The sequence below is a fragment of the Lagenorhynchus albirostris genome, chromosome 6 (assembly GCF_949774975.1).
Source record: "Lagenorhynchus albirostris chromosome 6, mLagAlb1.1, whole genome shotgun sequence".
Taxonomy (NCBI): Eukaryota; Metazoa; Chordata; class Mammalia; order Artiodactyla; family Delphinidae; genus Lagenorhynchus; species Lagenorhynchus albirostris.
This window is the reverse complement of record NC_083100.1, coordinates 26,190,974-26,207,923: the sequence shown is the minus strand read 5'-3', so window position 1 is coordinate 26,207,923 and position 16,950 is coordinate 26,190,974. Positions and strand designations below refer to the sequence as shown.

At 37.5% G+C, this 16,950-nt stretch overlaps 1 protein-coding gene across 1 annotated transcript in view; it reads left to right on the top strand.

The window, feature by feature from the left end:
* Positions 1-14,645, top strand: part of CPS1 (carbamoyl-phosphate synthase 1) — a 142,800-nt gene extending 128,155 nt beyond the window's left edge. Inside the window, exons 33-38 of the mRNA XM_060151307.1 lie at positions 1,470-1,544; positions 4,265-4,363; positions 9,310-9,369; positions 10,108-10,220; positions 13,664-13,793; positions 14,511-14,645. Of these exons, the coding sequence (XP_060007290.1) occupies positions 1,470-1,544; positions 4,265-4,363; positions 9,310-9,369; positions 10,108-10,220; positions 13,664-13,793; positions 14,511-14,609 (576 nt within the window). The 3' untranslated portion in view covers positions 14,610-14,645. The remainder of the gene's footprint in view (positions 1-1,469; positions 1,545-4,264; positions 4,364-9,309; positions 9,370-10,107; positions 10,221-13,663; positions 13,794-14,510) is intronic.
* Positions 14,646-16,950: the final 2,305 nt, after the last annotated feature.

Sequence of the window (16,950 nt, the reverse complement as noted above, 5' to 3'; positions counted from 1 at the left end):
AATATATTTGAATTCTTTAGATAAAGCATACAAAAAATTAATTTATATTGTATAATATATTTATGTGACATTTACGTACTTTGGATGCCTTCGCAGGTTTCCACTCTTATGTGTACTAGTGACCTCAACCATAATTGTGTTACAGCTGAGACTCTGACTTCTGACTTTTACAGTGGAAGTTTTAAGTTGAAGCTATAAATCAAAAAATATTTATTAATTTTATTTAAGTTAATAATTTAGGATGCCTTGGATTTCATAGTGCACTGGGATGGAATGTCACCTCTTATGTTGGGGGAGGGTAACATTTTATTCCTGGAAGCTGTGACACAACATACATTGTTAAAAGCTTTCAGTGGGAATATATGTACATAGGATTTTACTGTTTGAGACCAATAAGAAGAAGGCCCCGAAAAGTATTTTTCCACTGGAAATTGTATATATGAATTTCAAATTCATGTTTCTTTATTCTTAACCACAGGAATATACACACACATACACACACATATGTGTATGAAATAATTTCCAACTAATAACAATACTGAGGGGTAGATACGAGTTTTTCGAAATGCACTGTATCTTTCAGTTTACTTCTTTCCTAGTTATCCTTGTGCATGAATCTTGACTTTTTTGTCAAATTACTTATTCAAAGTCAATCTTAATATAGTCCTAGTGAGGTGGATGGATATCAACAGATGAGATAGAGAGAGGCTAGAGGGCAGGAATATATGATAACTTGACTTAGGATGACCCAGTGAAATGACCCCAAGCTAGAATTCCCATGATGACTTAGAGGGGTATCAGAATCAAAGATGTATAGTCTAGGCTAGATAAATGGATATATGCAAGAAACAAGAATTCGATTCTTAGTGAATCGCATTGGTAAAATAAATGAAAAGGAAGCACTGCTATCTATGTTCTAGTTCATATGAAAGTTCTGGGCAAAAGTGTTCCCAAGCAGAATGTTTTTCAAAGCTTTTAAAGAGGTATCAACAGCAGTTTAATGTCTCAGAAGTCAGCTTGCAGACAGACCTTTCTGGCAGTGTGGCTTGTTGCAAGTCCAAATAATCAGAACAAGAAGAGGAATGTTTCAGAAGCCTACCAAGGAAAAAGTGTGTTTGAACTCTGTGTCTGGGGAGACCAGTGCCCAATATACTTCGTTTGAAATCACTCCAGTAAGAATATGTGTAAGCCAGATTAGAAACACTGGCCTAGACAGGTCACTGGGGCCCTATTTACAGAAATAATTTGTGATTATTTAATCCAATTTTTGGCCCAAAGCTCAAGAAATTCCTGGAACAGAGGTTTAAAGCCACTTTTCAAGTCAGACGCTTGGACCAAAGAAATTTTTTACATGTCTACTGTAGCCTAAATGAACCCTATGAGAGATGATTCACTAAATATTTTTATCCTTGTTTATACCTTTTATACCCTTCTCTCAACATATTTTTCCTACCCGTTATTTTTGACAGGCTCCAATGTTTTCTTGGCCCCGGTTGAGAGACGCTGACCCCATTCTGCGTTGTGAGATGGCTTCTACTGGAGAGGTAACTAGTTAATGATCCATGACCACTTTCATTAAATCTACTTTGAAATCTATGCTTTTATGATCTGAATATAGTAAAGCAAGTTAGTAAGTAGTTAGTGGGATACTTCTTTTGCTATCAGAGTAAGTCTGAAAGGACTTAGGCATTTTGAGCTGAGGAAAAATCTTTGACTTTTGTAGCCCAGAGTCTAAATCTCACTTATATTTCAACATGTGTCATTCACTTCCACATTACACATTGAGAACATCTTTCAAATATTCCTCTAGATGTCTAGGTAAATATCTGCCAGGTATTTTTATTTTAAGGTTCTTAGATCTCTCTGTAACAGCACCTCTTGCTTCCTCTAACTTTCCTTGCTACTATGAAATTAGATCATCGAGATTTTACTAGCAATATGTGGAATGAATGTACAGCAGCAGAAAGATAATGGGGCCAAAATATTTTGGGATCTGCAGATATTTGCAAAATCCCAGAACCACTTTAAAAGCAACTTTAACTTCTTGGGGATTATCTAAAAACTATAGTGGGACTGGCCACTGGATGTCCCTCTTCACTTGTGTTGAGGACTCTGTCAGCTGAAGGTTTCTTTTTTTGTGGTACGAGCTGCTCAGGCTCAGTGGCCATGGCTCACAGGCCTAGCCGCGGGGGGTCTTCCCAGACTGGGGCACAAACCCGTGTCCCCTGCATCGGCAGGTGGACTCTCAACCACTGCGCCACCAGGGAAGCCCTGAAGGTTTCTTTAAGAATGTGAAATGTGTTTCTTGTAGAAAGCTGTCAGATACCAGAGAGTTCCCTACATGTTAGTGCCAGGACATTTTATGAATCACCTAGCCCTTGACAGACTTACTAGGTACAGCCTTCAGATTCTCATCAGTGCCCATGGGGGTGGCAACATCAGACTGGGAGGCGTCATTGTTTCCTCTTGGTGTTGAGGAAAACCTGAAAGGGGAAAATACCTAATTGCAACATATACGTGATATTTTATATGGTTGCCTGGTTGCAAGCAAGATCTGTGATGAGAAGCCAAGTGAAACAGGAAGGGAGGCAGTGAGGAATAAATGGCTATCTTGTTCGTATTTGGACTGATGATTGCCTTCTCTTAGCTCCTTTGCTGCTTCTGTTAATTTAATAGATGAGAAAACCTAACTTGAAAACAAGGGACTTACATTACATTTCTCTGCTGTTTAAGGAGCTACTCTGATATTCATTGTGATCCCTTGGTCACTCAGTAGCAAGGCTGTTTTCAGCCAGCCCAGGATTCACATCAGGGAGAGATCTGTTTTCCTTCATGCTGTTTTCTTTAGTGTGGCAAATCTATTTTCAGTACTGTATCTATGTCCATTCTGCCTCCAGACATACGTTATTGGAGTTGTTGAAATACGAAAATATGAGAGAATTAGAAATTCAGCTCCCCCTTACTTGTATCTGTTTCAGAAGTACAGAGAGAGAATTCTTCTTCCATTAGAGTCATATTTCCAAGTGTCACTAAGTACAATATTACAAGTTCTGTTTTATAACTGAAATCATAATAATAATTCTAGCTTAGTGAAATCTCAGTTATGCTTCAGAGACATTTTCAGTGTTAAAATGGCTTGTTGTGGGATTAAATAAACCTTTAGCTTTCCTAGTGGTGAGGTGGGAATGTTAGTCCTAATCTTTACTTACATATTTAACTACTTTTTATGTTATTTGTAGAAAACTGCTGAAACCTCTTGTGGGTTGTATATGCACTTATGATGGAATTGCCCAGGTTCTTTCAGTATGGTTTGGGTTCTGTTAGCTTAGGGTGACATTACTAATTTGGTTAGCCAGTTCTTGACCAAAGAAAATGTTCACTGTGGAGTAAAAAGCAGCATGTACTGGTGATCAACTGAAAATCATAGTCATGAGAACTTTCCTTTGACAGTAAGGTCGTCATTTGCTTAAAGAATGAATTTAGCCATCAGTGTTATTTACTCTAATGGTGGTTCTCTACCCGTGCCAAATGATAATGTGCATGGCAGAATCTACTATCATGCTCAGATATACTTGTTCTGTAGTTAGTGTGGGCGTTTGACTTGTAGTTATATTGTAGCACAGTTACCCTAGGGGAAGCCTCTGTATATCCCAACATTATATGTTAATTTGGAATTTTTTTTACTTTAGGCTATAATATTCAGGACTAGTAGCAAGGTATTTTGGTTCATTTTATGAAAACAATAATAATAATAAAAGAACAAGTTCCTTTGAGATTTTCATAGATTCATTGAATTTCTCTGAAGGCTTTCTCATACATATGAAATGACTCCTAACTGATTGATCAGCAGTTATGCATTTGTGCTACTGACCCATGAATTCATGCCCTGTTGCATAGCATACAAGACATATACCGTTATTTAAACATTAAGTCGTATTAACATTTGGTAACTCACCATATGATGGGCCAGAAGCTGTAATTTGTATCCAGATATCTCACAGTAGAATCCAGTTGCGTTGCTCCATGGAGTGTTGTTGGATAGAGAAAGAATTGCTTATTTATTCATTATGCTTAATTAAAAACACAAGATACGTCTGCCCTAGCCAGATTTTTAATCCCTGGATTCAGATTACATGGTCCTTTGGTAACTCAATAAAATCTAGCATAGGAGTCTCTGACTTTTCATTTGTGTTTGTTTTTTGGTAAGGTTGGGTGACTATCATTTGCTTTCTTTTACTTTATTTTTTTCATTTATTCTAAACAGGTGGCTTGCTTTGGTGAAGGTATTCATACCGCTTTCCTAAAGGCAATGCTTTCCACAGGATTTAAGTTACCCCAGAAAGGCATCCTGATTGGAATTCAGGTAAGTGATGTGTGGTTGTATGCATGCCTGTGGGCACATGCTGGGAGTTGGTGGGGGAAATGACCTTAATGGTGGTATAGAAGAGGGGAGATTTGTTTAAAGTTCCACTAAAAAAACCCCAGCAACTTCTAGAAGGAATGGACATTTGTACTCTGTTCCCTGATTTTTGCCTTTTCTCATTGCAGCAGCCAACACAAATAAGTGAATAAACAATTTAAAAAAAAAAGAAAGAAAGAAAGAAAAAAATCTCTAGTGAAGTGATACTTATCCTGAACAGGATTTAGGGTAGCTTCAAAAGGATTCTATTCTACTCTTTGGTTACATCTTTTCTGTGTTTTTATTCTTAGTTCTACCTCCTTAGCCTCTGAACCTAGGCTTTCCATAAGGTTGGGTCTCAACTCTTTTTCTGAGTCTGTGTCTATGTCTATGTCTAGTTCTTTCTCTTGACTTTCCCCTTTGCCAGCTCATTCATGTCTGTGGTATCCACTCTCCATCTAAAACGATCAACTTTAAATCTTTATCCTCAGCCATCCCCTGTTTCCAACAATTTGCTGGATACCTCTATCTGGATGTCTCAAACACAGCACATCCCAAACTGAAGTCAGTATTATCCCCTCCTGACCTCTGTTCCTTCCTTCCTTACATTCATTCATTCACATTTCAATTTCTACTAAATGTCAAAGATTCAAAGTTGAAGAAGACATGGGCATTATTTGAGAAATTTTCTTAGCCTGACACTCCAAGACGAATTGAAAGTTCTTAAAGGGCAGTGACTTAATGGGCTTAAGAAAGTCAGCACATCCCACAGTGTACTGTGGAAGTTCTTGAAATATTGTTACTTAGTAAACCTTCTAAGTCAAAGCAGGGTGAAGTAATTATACGTGAATATCTTCATACGGTGAGAAGGACATTATTGGTTTATTATTGCAAGTCAAATGTAAATCTTAGGGCAAAATGGGAGCCAGGAAACTCTTATTACTCCTTGGAATATTATTACAAGAGTGTACAAACTGTTTGTTTATAAATTTCCTGAAAAATACTAGATGTTTCCCAATTGATCATTCACTTTCATTTGAGGTTAGTAATTCTTGGAGCCTATAATAACAATAGATGGTTTTATATATCACCCCTGCCATACTTTTAATAATTTCAAATCCTGCATGGTTACATACAAATCAATAAAAATATAATTAGAATAATACCAGGTATTTTCAAATCAGTGGGTAATTATTAGAGATGCTGTCGCATTAGAGTGCCTTAATATCAGCAAATTAGTCTCTGGAGACTGGATGGGTAGCGGCTTTGGAGAAGTTTCTGCAAAGACTAAATTGGGATTTTGCTTCATAAAGGTGCCAGAAGGTCGATGGTGAACAGTTAGAACAGAAGCTAACAAGATGAATTGCAATTGCGAAGCTTAATGGCAGTTCAGAGACACATCACACCATATGAGAGACTCATCACATTATAATGGGTATTAAGTATTATTAAGTCGCAAGTATAAGAGTATTTCTCCAACTTCTAGTTATGGCTTAAAGTTTAATGTGAGACCTGGGGGCATCCAGAGGAGACCATGCCCTTAGTCCCCGTCCTCACAACTAATCAGAATAATGCTAACATTTTAAAATACCACTTTAAGAAGGCAGTGATGTATAAAATAGTGCCTTGTTTGGTTCCAGTGCTGCAGGGAAATGTAAAGCAAAAATTAATTTGATCCCCATGAAGTACTAGTGTGATTTTGGCATCAGTGAACAGAATTTTTGCTTTGTAGGGAAAAAAGGGGGTTTGTAGGGAACAAAAAGTTTTCTTAAAGCAATGAGGTTTTGTCCATTTAAGTTTTACCTTTTGGTGTATTCTTTTTTAAAGAAATCAGTGTTCCAGCAGCTACATGAATTTTTGCAAAGAACTTTCTCCCTGTGCATGCATGCATAATGTAAGGAATTTAAATATATATGTATTTTAATTACAGAATTTAAAAAGTATATTTAAAGAAATATTTAATAGTAAAGTTATATTTAATAAAATATTTGCAGCTGTGGTAAAATTGATCATTAAGACTCTAAGCCTCTAGAGATATGCAGAAATCATTTTCTAACCTACTTTATATGGGAGGCAAAGAAAAGCTGCCATCACCAACAGTCAGTGTATAATCTCTTCACTATTATATGGAGGATTTTCGTTTATAGTGATTTCTTTAAAAAGGATAATCACAAATTTAACTGAACAATATGACAGAATGTACTAACCCTAGAGTTAATAGCTAAAACTCACTGGACATCTTCTTAGGCAGAATGGGAACAAATCTACCTAAGCTTCATATTAACTGTGGATAAAGTAATTATAATTCCATATTTCAGGATACATTATGCTTAAAAAAACACATTTTATTTAACATGATTCCACTTGGACAGAAGAATTCATATATATTCATCCAAATACATAAAGTCAGAACTGAAAAGGACCTAAAATAGTACTGCTAATATATAAACGGGGTTAAGGCCAGTAAATACAAGAGAATACATTTCGTTGAGTTATGTACTAAGAAAGAAAGTCCACCATTGCATTTTGATTTCCTGAGATAAACATTCATTTAGCATGATGTTATGTAGACTTCAATCACAGAAGAGCCCTGGTAGCCAGCACTGTTTCAGTTAATTTGCTTTATTATTCCTTCACGTATATATGGGGAGATTGGTCAACATCTATACCATTTATTTGAAGTAAAGGTCTTCTTTTCTCGTCATTGCCCCACCCTGACCCAGCTACCTGCTATGAGTAGAAAGATTTAATGGAAGAAACCTTACCTCTAACTTTTCACAGCAGGTTGCAAGAGAAAATTGGGGGAAAAGAGAAATATGGAGGAAAGGCAAAAGGGATGCTGAGCCGGGAAACATTTTTTCTTATTGTTGGTAGTTTAACACATATTTCAAATTTTAATTTATCACTAGCAAGTATCAACCACGACTCAACATTTAGTAAATAGATCGTGTGTGTGTGTGTGTGTGTGTGTGTGTGTGCATGTGTACATGCTCATTTGTTATATTTCAGTGTTCCTAATTTTTCTTTATTTTCTCTTTCCTACCCTACTCCTTCACACACAGAGACCCTCTGTTTCTGCCTTCTCAAAGTTAATCCTATGGTCAAATTACTTGGGAAGTTTGAAATATTCATGACATCAATCCTGCGTAACTAGGACTTAGGGAAAAAAAAAATCAAGATTTAGATTTTGTCAAAGGATCCTTGTCAGGCTTCCCTGGTGGCGCAGTGGTTGAGAGTCCGCCTGCCGATGCAGGGGACACGGGTTCGTGCCCTGGTCTGGGAAGATCCCACATGCCGCGGAGCGGCTAGGCCCGTGAGCCACGGCCGCTGAGCCTGCACGTCCGGAGCCTGTGCTCCGCAATGGGAGAGGCCACAACAGTGAGAGGCCCGCGTACTGCAAAAAAAAAAAAAAAAAAAAAGGATCCTTGTCAACTATTATATGTACTGTATTTCTACCAAGACCCTTTCCATAAGCATAGATCCTAATATAAGAAAGGCGTAATGTAGGTTTATGTGGCAACAAAATCGTCTTTGATTTTCCTGCAATCTTTCCATCAGGGTTTATTTTTAGTTGCTATGAGTAGGCAATCTGCCTTGTTTTGAAGTTTTCTGGAACACCCTTTAACAATAAATGATTTACTCTAGAGTAGATCAAGAGCCCTCACTGTTTTTTCCCCTCTGATTGGGCTATTCAGTGATGCTTGTGAAGAGTACCATCCTGACATCTGCGCTTCAGCATTGCCCAGGAACACAAAGCAAGCATTTTATTTGAAAAAGACAACTCCAAGTGACATGAATAACCTTTTATCTTCAATACAGAATCATTAGGAACAACCATAGCATTGTCAATCCAGACGTCCCAGTAGAGTCCACAGGCATGACACAGCCTTAACTTGGCTTTTGGTTCTGTAGCCAGAAGTTGGATTAATGTGAAAATGATAATTAGAGGAAATATTTATTTTTATCATTTTTAAAAGACTTTCTTCCTTATAAATGTTTTCCAGGAAATAAATCAGCTTGTACTTTTCACCTTTAGTAACAAATGATTTCTTACCCAGGTATTTTCAATCAGCTGTTAAATCTGGGGCTACTCAGATGCAAGCTGACAGCTGTAATTTCTTTTTGTAGAGAGCCTATTTTATGTGTCACAAGTGTTCAATACGTGTTTGATAGAAGTTTATAATGTGACTATGAAAGCCAACACCCCAGACCGGAAGGCAGAGTAGTTCCCTGGCTGGAAACTGCCAATACTGTCATGTCGGATATTTATCTTTTCCACCTGGGGGACGACACTGAAACAGATCCATAATGAGGTTCTGACTGGTATCTGCAGGTCAGACGGTATTTGAAATGCAGCTTAGTGACTCCAGAGCCCATTCTTTTACCCTTTGCCAAACTGAGTTCCAAATGATTGACTTATTGTAGGGAACGGTGCATGAACTACTAGGACAGGACCTAGTTACTGAAGTGCAGTCCAAAGTTAGAATTCAGCAATTAGAACGGGTTGAACAGCAAAACATCCAACAAGGCTGACTTGGTGCTGAGCGCCTAATCCAGGTGACTTTAAATTCTCCCTGACCAGGAGAAGGGTTCCTCCAGAACTGGGGTGAATCTGATTCTACAGGCAGAGACTAAGTGGATTAAGTAGGGGGTGAAGGAATTTGAGGGGTAAGAAGTAAGACAGTAGAAAGCAAGACAATGTGGATGGAATTTCATCTATATCGGAAAATAAGTAAGAGGTTATACTCATTAAAGGAGAATAAAAGGATAAAACTTGTCATCTTTGAATAGAAAGCACCTGGCAACACATGGCATTGCCTTTTATGACATGAGAGAATGCCATATTGCATGACTAAATGAATAACATGTATATCTGGAAAGTGAATTCAGTTAAATTCCTTTAATTTCAGCAATCATTCCGTCCACAATTCCTTGGTGTGGCTGAACAATTACACAATGAAGGCTTCAAGGTATGTGATATTATTTTTTTAAGTTGTTTTCTGTCAGCATTCTATCTGCAAAAAAGAATACTGAAGAATATTAGCGAATAAAATAGCGCAAAATATAACCTCTCCACTTGAAAGATGTCTAACTTGACAGTTTCAAAACTTCAATGGAATAAACTAATTAGAAAGACTAGCTTTAAGTTTTAACACAATTACCACAAACTCAATAAAATTTGCTGGCTAAAAACTTAGAGAGTTTTGCATACACAGAATTAGGATAAAGTTTCAATGTATTTCCATATATTTTCCATTTTTCCTTTTTCTGTTTCCATACGAAGTCATAGTTTCCAGGTGTTAACAGTTACAGGCAAAAATTCTTTGCCATGAATATCTCCACACAAAGCCTGGTTCTGTAAAACAGAATGAGTCCCAAGGCTCATTGGACCTGTGGTCATGAGGGTTTGTTGGCCTAATAACAATGAATTTTCAGCCATCAACAACTCTTTATTTTTCTCCTCTACAAAAGCAGTTACAATTGAGGTTATTAAATTTTTTCTTACTGCAAATATTTTAAAAATATTTAAAGTGCCCATGACTCTAGATGCTGAGTCTAAGTCTCTATTTCTGACATCATTTTGCATCTCATATTCACCAGTTTTTTCTGCTCTATGCTTTAAATGACACGTGTGTCCCAGTGGGTGTCTTTGTTCTGTGAAAACTTTCCCTGTGATACAGTAACCGACTTTTCCATCTTAAATGCAGCTCTTTGCTACGGAAGCCACATCAGACTGGCTCAATGCCAACAATGTCCCTGCCACCCCAGTGGCGTGGCCGTCTCAAGAAGGACAGAATCCCAGCCTCTCTTCCATCAGAAAGTAAGAACTGGGCAGAATATTCTGTGATAGCAAAACAGATGAAAGATTAACTTTGGGAACTATTGTGATGTAAATATATCACCTTACCCTATAGCAAGTCTTCTTAGTCATCCAATTTAAAATGACGAAATTGGTGAACGATAGTAAAGCTTCCTTCTCATGAACTTTGCTATTACTACAAAACACATAATTCCATATATGTACATGGTGATATGTAGCATCTCTCAAAATGTCTCCTAGTAAGTATCCATTCCTTGACTGACACCAAGATCTCAGTGGTGAGAATCATGGGCATGAAGAATGTAATGCAGCACTCTGTATTTTATGGCAAACTTATATTGTGTATATCAAGAATGCTCAGCTGCATTTCACTGAGGTTGTACATCAATGAATCAGTCAGTTTACTGAGGACTTGCAGCATGCAGGACACTAGGGGGCGTGCTATGGTAATGTCATCTATTGTATTACCTAATTTGCCATTCTTTGATCAGGTTGGTTGTTATGCCTTAGGCTATGTCATCATTAGGTTTTTTGGGTTTTTTTTTTAACATCTTTATTGGCGTATAATTGCTTTACAGTGGTGTTAGTTTCTGCTTTATAACAAAGTGAATCAGCTATACATATACATATATCCCCATATCTCCTCCCTCTTGCGTCTCCCTCCCACCCTCCCTATCCCACCCCTCTAGGTGGTCACAAAACACCCAGCTAATCTCCCTGTGCTATATGGCTGCTTCCCACTAGATATCTATTTTACATTTGGTTGTATATATAAGTCCATGCCACTCTCTCACTTTGTCCCAGCTTAGCCTTCCCCCTCCCCGTGTCCTCAAGTCCATTCTCTATATCTGTGTCTTTATTCCTGTCCTGCCCCTAGGTTCATCAGAACCTTTTTTTTTTTAGATTCCATATATATGTGTTAGCATACGGTATTTATTTTCCTCTTTCTGACTTACTTCACTCTGTATGACTGACTCTAGGTCTATCCACCTCACTACAAATAACTCAATTTCTTTTCTTTTCGTGGCTCAGTAATATATATTCCATTGTACATATATATATATATATATATATATCTCACATCTTCTTTAACCATTCATCTGTCGATGGACACTTAGGTTGCTTCCATATCCTGGCTATTGTAAATAGAGCTGCAATGGACATTGTGGTGCATGACTCTTTTTGAAGAGTCTTTATGATTTTCTCAGGTATATGCCCAGTAGTGAGATTGCTGGGTCATATGGTAGTTCTATTTGTAGTTTTTTAAGGAACCTCCATACTGTTCTCCATAGTGGCTGTATCAATTTACATTCCCACCAATAGTGCAAGAGGGTTCCCTTTTCTCCACACCTTGTCCAGCATTTATTGTTTGTAGATTTTTTGTTGATGGCCATTCTGACCGGTGTGAGGTGACACCTCATTGTAGTTTTGATTTGCATTTCTCTAATGATTAGTGATGTTGAGCATTCTTTCATGTGCTTGTTGGCAATCTGTATATATTCTTTGGAGAAATGTCTATTTAGGTCTTCTGCCCATGTTTGGATTGGGTTGTTTGTTTTTGATATTGAGCTGCATGAGCTGCTTGTAAATTTTGGAGATTAATCCTTTGTCAGTTGTTTCATTTGCAAATATTTTCTCCAATTCTGAGGGTTGTCTTTTCATCTTGTTTATGGTTTCCTTTGCTGTGCAACAGCTTTTAAGTTTCATTAGGTCCCATTTGTTTATTTTTGTTTTTATTTCCATTTCTCTAGGAGGTGGGTCAAAAAGGATCTTGCTGTGATTTATGTCATAGAGTGTTTGGCCTATGTTTTCCTCTAAGAGTTTATAGTGTCTGGCCTTACATTTAGGTCTTTAATCCATTTTGAGTTTATTTTTGTGTGTGGTGTTAGGGAGTGTTCTAATTTCATTATTTTACATGTAGCTGTCCAGTTTTCCCAGCACCACTTATTGAAGAGGCTGTCTTTTCTCCGTTGTATATTCTTTGCTCCTTTATCAAAGATATGCTGACCATAGTTGTGTGGGTTTATATCTGGGCTTTCTATCCTGTCCCATTGATCTATATTTCTGTTTTTGTGCCAGTACCATAGTATCTTGATTACTGTAGCTTTGTAGTATAGTCTGAAGCCAGGGAGCCTGATTCCTCCAGCACCGTGTTTCTTTCTCAAGATTGCTTTGGCTATTTGGGGTCTTTTGTTTTTCTGTACAAATTGTGAATTTTTTTGTTCTAGTTCTGTGAAAAATGTGGTAGTTTGATAGGGATTGCATCGAATCTGTAGAATGCTTTCAATAGTATAGTCATTTTCACAATGTTGATTCTTCCAATCCAAGAACATGGTATATCTCTCCATCTGTTTATATCATCTTTAATTTCTTTCATCAGTGTCATGGTTTTCTGCATACAGGTCTTTTGTCTCCTTAGGTAGGTTTATTCCTAGGTATTTTATTCTTTTTGTTGCTGTGGTAAATGGGAGTGTTTCCTTAATTTTTCTTTCAGATTTTTCATCATTAGTGTATAGGAATGCAAGAGATCTCTGTACATTAATTTTGAATCCTGCTACTTTACCAAATTCATTGATTAGCTCTAGTAGTTTTCTGGTAGCGTCTTTAGGATTCTGTACATCACTAGGTTTTGTAAGACATTTATTTCAGCACACTACGTGAGCCTTCAGGAACATCATTACATCAACACTTATGGAGCTATGTGGCACGGGTACATGGGAGATAATTCTCAGGTGCTACAGGATGTTACAGCCTACTGAATGGCTAAGTCATACCAAATTCTATGTGATATACTATTTGATAGGGCTCTTAAGAAAGTAACCTAAATTATTATCAAATTAATAAAAGAAGGGCACATTGTTCTGACTTTAGTAGACTTCTAATGATGCTATATGCCCGCCTTAGGGCTTTGTAAAACAATACTTCATGCTTTTGACATTTTGATTAAATGTCTCCTAGTGTGTGTAGTAGCCCAGCAACAGAATGTGAAATGTTTTAATTTAAAATCAGGCGACCTGTATTTCCACACCATCAGCTAAGGCACTGGGAAACAGGCAATGAAGTAAAGTTGATCTGAGGGGGGAGTATGGGGGCCAAATGGCCTTCAGTGCTGGAGGAACCACCTCCTGTAAAATAAATAATTGTCTATCCAATTACTAGTTCTTGCTATGGATAGATAGCATTTTAAAGAGAAACAAATATTTCCATTCGATTAGTTAGGCATTCACCAGAATTCTTTCAAGAACACAACAAAAATTTATAACCCCCAAATGTGTGTAATTTGTACATCTTCTTAGGAATAAAGGAGGGCGGGTGTCAATCAACTCAGTATGGAATGGACTTGAATGGTTAAGAGAAGTAATTTACATTAGTATTTAAAAAAACTAATTATAAAATATACATAGTCTCCTGCAAACTTGTGTTTATTTTGTTTATTCCTCCAGGTTGATTAGAGACGGCAGCATTGACTTGGTGATTAACCTCCCCAATAACAACACTAAATTTGTCCATGATAATTATGTGATTCGGAGGACAGCTGTTGACAGTGGAATTGCTCTCCTCACTAATTTCCAGGTATGTTCTTTTTCTCACAGATAGCCTGCCTGAGGGTTTTTATTTCTGCGCCTCCCTTAAGAGTGCACATCTCTCTTCTCCCTTTCTTGTAACTTTCAGAATGGAGAAGAATTTCTAAATAGAATCTAAAATAATGGTCTATTTTGGTAGGTCATGGCCTATCTGAGACAGTTGGTGATCAAGGAGTTGAGATAATCAGAAGCCATGGATAGCCATGGTTCTCTCATTACCCATACAATTATCCTTTAAATAACATGTGTGGTGTGGCATGGAATAAAGATACACAATTTTATTCCATCGTGTCTAAATGAAAGCCACCGCATAAAAGCAACAGGTTAATGATCATTGAAGATCCAGATACAGTGCAAGCACTTGTCCAATTCACAGGAAATGATCGCAGGAGGTATGTTCCCGTCTACTTGGACATGACCCACCAAATTTATCACAGGGAGAAGAAATGTTTGTCAAGACTCGTTAACTTTCTGCCCATTGTATTTTTTCCCCCTGAGTCAGTTTTAATCCCCATGGGGGGTGGGGGGAAACAAGCTTATTCATGTTGAGGTCTGAGATACAGGAGAAAGTCCCCGTTAAATAAAAATGTTTGTGTCTTCCATCTCCTGCCCCTTTGAAAATTGGGAACAGAAACTGTGACTTTTCACTCCTGCTGCCGCTTTCATTTCATATGCGTTGCTAAGATTCCTACCCTTATATTTTCAGGTGACCAAACTTTTTGCGGAAGCTGTGAAGAAATCTCGCAATGTGGACGCCAAGAGTCTCTTCCACTACAGACAGTACCGTGCTGGGAAAGCGGCATAGAGAAATGGATGCCCCATCTCCATTCTTAAATCAACCTAAGCCAGTTTTTTATCTAAAGAAACTGATTCACAACTTTCTTTCCCAGAGATGAATATTGATATCAAGGTTTATTTCAGTTTACTTAGTTATGCCTTAATATTCTCTTCTTTCACAATTAAATTGTTGTCAGTCACTTTTTAAAAACCTTACTTAGAGAGTCCTTCACGAGAATTCCTTCATTTACTAAATGCCTTATTTTTGGTGTGCTAAGCTTACCTACATGCTTCTTTGCAGCTAACATTTGATGGTGCTGATTAACGATGATCAAGGTCGAAAAAGTTGCTGCTCTATCTTCTGAACTCTTTCTATATATACTTTACGGACACTATTGTCATTGTTTTTAAATACCATCTGCCATACTCGGGACACTTTAACAAAGGCAGAATACTATAAAAATGGTTGAAATGAAATATGGATTTAATTTATGAACTCCTCCATCATGATGTTTGTGTATTGCTTCTTTTTAATCATCATTCTCTCTGGCTTAACCAGGAATATCCTTATCCCCTCCCACAGTGCTGAATTTGAGACGTGTGACAGAGGTCTTTAAAGTATGGATTTCTTTAAAGGACACTGGTTTGCAGTTTTGTGTTTTGTAGTATGTCAGCAGATGGTGGATACCGCTGAGGTGGTTTCTTCTTGTTTTCCTTTGGATTTGTAACCTGAGCCAAGTGAAATCCTCAGATTTATGCCATCTCTGCAACCCCCCCTCCTTCCTGCCAACTTTGGGATAACTTGGAAGTTATGTTCATTCCCTTCAGATTATAGATTCTGTTGATCTACTGAGTCCCACTCTGCGATGAACGTTTTACACATTTTAAGCACAAGATCCTTGTTCCTTCTACATATAAGAAAAGTCCTTCCTACAGGCAGCCTTTGTCACTTTTAAACTTTTTGTGTTATTACAAGCGCTCTAATTGTGAACTTTTAAATAAAATACTATCAACAGACAAGACAGTTGTATTCTTGCTATTATGTGTTCATTTATTTTTACATTGATACACAAAATCTGTTCATTTCTCTGATGAAACAGGGTTTTGGGCCAAGATTATATCTTTTTTTTCTTTTTCTATTCAAAGCCCTATAGGATATGAACAAATTAATATTAAAATTAATGAAGCTTAAACTGTTACATTTCTCTTTTTTTTTCTCCTCCCATAGCTTGCTTATCTCATTAAAAATTTATTATCTTTTTATGTAGTTATATACTACCCTTGATCTGGACCCTTTCAAACATACAGCTATAATCACACACTGACTAATGATTGTCACACATACATAATAAACTAAACTTTTAAAAAACGTCTTGCATAACACAGAGAAAAGCACTTGAACCCAGTCAGAGGCTGATCCATATCGTCTGAAACATAGTGCCAATGGCCGTGGTGATACCATATCCCAGAAATACCACCTAAAACGTGGCTTTGTGAAATTTCTAAGATAATGAGGACATAATAGCTTTTATCCTTTCCCTTGATATAGATCTACATGAAGGCTTTTAAAATTTATTTTCCCCTTCTTTCCCTCTTGTTATCATTGTGGTTGAGACCTTCCTTAGTTTTTTTTTTTTTTTTTTTTTTTTTTTTTTTTTTTTTTGGTGGTATGCGGGCCTCTCACTCTTGTGGCCTCTCCCGTTGCGGAGCACAGGCTCCGGACGCGCAGGCTCAGCGGCCATGGCTCACGGGCCCAGCCGCTCCGCGGCATGTGGGATCTTCCCGGACTGGGGCACGAACCCGTGTCCCCTGCATCAGCAGGCGAACTCCCAACCACTGCGCCACCAGGGAAGCCCAAGACCTTCCTTACTTCTTCCCCATAATATTATATTAATATACTCCCTGATCATTGATTCATTCACCTAAAAATACTTAATGAGTTTCTTCAAGTTTTAGTGTAGAATATACTGTGATCCCTCCTACACCTATTATTCTAGTACTTTTCTGATGCTGTATTATTTTGCACCATCACACCACCAGCACAACCATAATAAGTAACTAACATTATGGAGTATCTGCTATTCCTCAGGTAGTTCTAAGTCGTTTACATGAGTTAACCCATTTAATCCTCAAAATATCCCTATGAGTAGGTGCTGTCATCTCCATATTATAAATAAACCGAAGCACCAGAAGTTAATTAACATGCCCAGGGTCACACAAAATGCAGTTTCATTTTTTTATATCTTGTATTTTAATGAAGACAGACATGTTAAAAAAAATCACTTCTCACAGTGAAGAAAATACTTGCTTGCAGAGATCAGGAAAAAGCTTTTCTGGGGAGATGGTCTCAGGTGTTGTCTTGTACAGTG